At 27.8% G+C, this 1,198-nt stretch overlaps 1 protein-coding gene across 2 annotated transcripts in view; it reads right to left on the bottom strand.

The window, feature by feature from the left end:
- The window catches only part of LOC107644066 (SOSS complex subunit B1), a 6,231-nt gene continuing 5,950 nt past the window's right edge, over positions 918-1,198 (bottom strand). For both annotated transcript variants that reach the window (XM_021107896.1, XM_021107921.1), the window contains exon 9: positions 918-1,198. In XM_021107896.1, coding sequence (XP_020963555.1) covers positions 1,152-1,198 — 47 coding nt within the window. In that variant the 3' untranslated portion in view covers positions 918-1,151.

The following is a 1,198-nucleotide window of genomic DNA, read 5'->3' as shown; positions in this document are numbered from 1 at the left end:
TTTTATTTTTTTAACATTGGTGGATTGAATTTTATATTGTTAAGTTTTGAATTTGAAAATGTATTTTAGTTGTTGGCATAGTGTCATTTTATCTATCTATAAATATGCCTTAGTTATTAAGATTTATGATTTATCACACACAAAAATACCAAAATACAAAGAGAATACAAGTAGAGATGTCACAATGAAGGTTTTCTAGCAAACCTATTTACAATATAGTTCTTAGATACTAATTCTTTTCAAAACACATAATTTAAAGCTGCATCTATTATATAGCACAAATACGAATTTATACAAATATATAATGCTATCAAACATGAAAGATATCCTGCTTGTTATATAAGAAGCATTTACTAAAAAATTCAAAAGTGCAGTATAAATTACATGGTCTTTAGAAGATAAGGACTCACCAAAAACTCAAATTTTTTTGTATCTATCATTGTGAAGAAAAAAGAGTACATTCTTGAATCAATGTCACAATAACATTATAACATTGGAGATTTTGTTCAACTGCAGTGATGCATACCAAGGAACACTGTTGAAGCTGGCTGGATTGTTCAAGAATAATTTTGAAACCTTCACAAATTACAAGATTGGAACTAATGATGAGCTTACACAAGAGATTCTTTCAGCTGGCCCAATCTTCTTTTTACTTTATTAATTTTAGCATAAATTCAAATTCTTCAATAAAATGCATTCTCATTATCAGATTTTTCTTTTCTAAAGAATGGTATTGAAGAGTGTATATAATATGACACTATCTAGATAGAGTAGGACACTAAATCACTAAACTATGGACTTAATTGCCAATTTGCCATCATCCATCATATTTACTTAATGTTATTTCAGCAGTATTTTTGGGGAAAGTGAAAAAAATATAAATGAAAATAAAACAAACTAATCATAACATTTGGATAAAAAAAATACTTGAAAATATTTTAACTAATACATTGATAATTTTTTAATCACAATAGCCCATTCAAAAATCACATGTTAAACTAAAATGTGACAAAAGTTGAAAAGACATAACATCAACAACAAATCATTACAAGTGTATCTAGCCTAATGACAAAGTATTCTAAGGAAGAATAATACGAGACAAAACATTAATCATGGAATAAGTTTCCAAGCTTGATGCATAATGTCATCATCTATGAAGGGACGCCAAGACCACATCTCACAGAAGCTTTGCAGCTCT

Source organism: Arachis ipaensis, chromosome B01 (genome assembly GCF_000816755.2).
Source record: "Arachis ipaensis cultivar K30076 chromosome B01, Araip1.1, whole genome shotgun sequence".
NCBI lineage: Eukaryota > Viridiplantae > Streptophyta > Magnoliopsida > Fabales > Fabaceae > Arachis > Arachis ipaensis.
This window is presented reverse-complemented; position numbering and strand designations above follow the sequence as displayed.